This window comes from Sceloporus occidentalis, unplaced genomic scaffold (assembly GCF_023333645.1).
Source record: "Sceloporus occidentalis isolate IW3139 unplaced genomic scaffold, rSceOcc1.0.p SCAF_13, whole genome shotgun sequence".
Taxonomy (NCBI): domain Eukaryota; kingdom Metazoa; phylum Chordata; class Lepidosauria; order Squamata; family Phrynosomatidae; genus Sceloporus; species Sceloporus occidentalis.
Genome location: NW_028316993.1, coordinates 8382917 through 8385206, shown reverse-complemented (window position 1 = coordinate 8385206; position 2290 = coordinate 8382917). Strand labels below are relative to the sequence as shown.

Sequence of the window (2290 nt, the reverse complement as noted above, 5' to 3'; positions counted from 1 at the left end):
ACTTCCAGCATAGCAAGAGATACAAGGAAAACCACATATAGCTAACAATATACAAAAGTTTTGGATTAAAATAATAATATTCAATTAACTGTAGAATTAAAACCGCATCAAACACTAATTTAAATGCACAGATTATCCAAGACTCATCTCCTCTTGGAGAGGAGTGTGGAAAGGCCACAGGACCATGGAATGTCAGAGAGAGCAGAAAAATATTTCTACATATCTGGGCAGAGTGTGTGAGAAGAATATGTGGAGCATACTATTTATTTCCCCCTTCCCTTCTTCTTTAGTCCGTGAATTGTCTCTCGCATGTCTTCTCTCCCAACAGGTGAAAAACGTCCACCATGCCTTCCACCTCTGAACTCCGGCGCCCCTATCTTCCCATCTATGTGCTTGCCATCCTCACTGGCTTTCCCACCAACTTGCTGGCCTTGCATGCCCTCTTTAAGAAGCTGAAGACCAAAGCCACACCCAACAGTATTCTTCTCTTCAACCTCACCCTTTCCGATCTCATCTTCCTGGCTTTTTTGCCCTTCAAGGTATCTGAGCATTTTTTGGGCCGCTGGGATCTCCCTGAGGTTTTGTGCCCGCTCAGTGGCCTCCTCTACTTCAGCACTATTTACACCAGTACCCTTTTTCTCACAGCAGTGAGTGTGGAGCGATACCTGGGTGCAGCTTATCCCATCCACTACAGGATGAAGCGCCATTTGGTCTATGTGGTGGTGGCCAGCCTGGGCCTCTGGGCCTGCTGTTTGGGGCACTGCAGCATTGTGTACATCACTGAGTTTCACCCAGCCAAGGATATTCCACCCGCCAATAGCTCCAGAGACATCTGTTACAAGAACTTCACGGATGACCAGCTTGCCATCTTGCTCCCGGTCCGCCTGGAGCTGGGCATTGTCCTTTTCCTGGTGCCCTCCTTAATCACCTGCTTCTGCTATTTTAGCTTTATGCGGATTGTGATTTGCTCAGCTCACATCCACAGGAGCAAAAAGCAACGAGCGGTGGGATTGGTGGCTGCCACTTTAGCCGTTTTCATCATCTGCTTTTCACCTTACAACATCTCCCATTTGGTTGGCTTCATCCAGTGGCAAAGTCCAGACTGGAGAGATGAAGCCTTGCTTTCCAGCACCTTCAATGCCAGCTTGGACCCCATCATCTTCTACTTCTCTTCTACTGCTGTACAACGTTCATGTTGGGACTTTCTGACCCGGGTGAAAAGAGTCTTTACTTTGCCTCCTTTGATCCGTAAGCTCTTTGGCAGAGGGACTCAAAGCCCGAGGAGGCCAAGTCCTCAGGAGTCAGTTTGCTCTTCCAGACTATGACCTCCCATCTCTATGGGAACTTCCTAATTCATTCTGAGTAGGCCAAATGGACAGTGAGTTTCCTCCAGAAAGGAACCTCTCAAGTCATGTATGATGTTAGAACTGCAATTTTTTGTTCAAAAGGAGAGAGAATTCCTGAGCATCTATCGAATGATTTTCCCTCACTGGCTTGAGGAACCATAGCCAGATTTCTCATCCTTTGATTCATGAAACCTGGCAATATTTGGAAAGGAGATTTTCTGGGGCTGGAAAAAGGAAAGCAATTTGGTGAGTGTGGCTTTCCAAATTCTGATGAGCAGAAAAAGGACATCCATGGCTCCATGAGGAAAGAAGAAGTGGTGCTCATGGTACCTAAGAAATGCAACTCATTGGTTCCTATCTTGCAAAGTCAGCTCAAGACACTTGTTGCATGAGGCAAATGATAAGAGCATGTCCCCCCATCATACAGAAACTTATTGGACTGGAAGTTAAAAGTTGATGGGGCAGCAGGGCAGTTTTGGGGTGCAAGACAGATTGTGAAGCACACATAGATCTGTTCTTCCCACTAGAGGAACAGCCACTTGAGGTGGCACTCAAGAGGAATACCGAAGGGATTGCCAGATACTTCAGCCACCTAAGGCAGTTGTCTCATTTAGGGCTGACTCTACTGTCATGGAACTTTCTTGTAAAGTGTCAGGTCACAGAACGGCTGAGAGACACAGGTGCTTGCCTCCATTTGAATTGTTAGCCTTATCTTCCAAGGACATCTGCGCAGGTCTCTCCTTAAGTACTGACCACAATCATTGTAGGTTGCAGAGGCCTCTGAAAAAGCCTCTGGGGGCAAGAGAAGGAGTCGCTAAGGAAAATATAGGGAAATAGGCAGTTAATCATGTTAAAACAGCACAGGAAGATACAGCAAGGAAGAAAATTAAATTCAGGAGAAAATAATTTAAGAAGAAGAGCAAGTCAGAGGACAAGAGAGACTC

The 2290-nt window shown here is 46.2% G+C and overlaps 1 protein-coding gene across 1 annotated transcript; it reads left to right on the top strand.

Moving 5' to 3' along the window:
• Nucleotides 1-344: 344 nt before the first annotated feature.
• LOC149304831 (free fatty acid receptor 3-like) lies at nt 345-1325 on the top strand. The gene has a single exon (XM_089479443.1). It carries the CDS (start codon nt 345-347, stop codon nt 1323-1325), a length of 981 nt encoding a protein of 326 aa, XP_089335569.1.
• Nucleotides 1326-2290: the final 965 nt, after the last annotated feature.

Coding starts and splice junctions, on each gene's coding strand:
- LOC149304831 (XM_089479443.1), top strand. CDS start 345: ATGCCTTCCACCTCTGAACTCCGGCGCCCCTATCTTCCCATCTATGTG.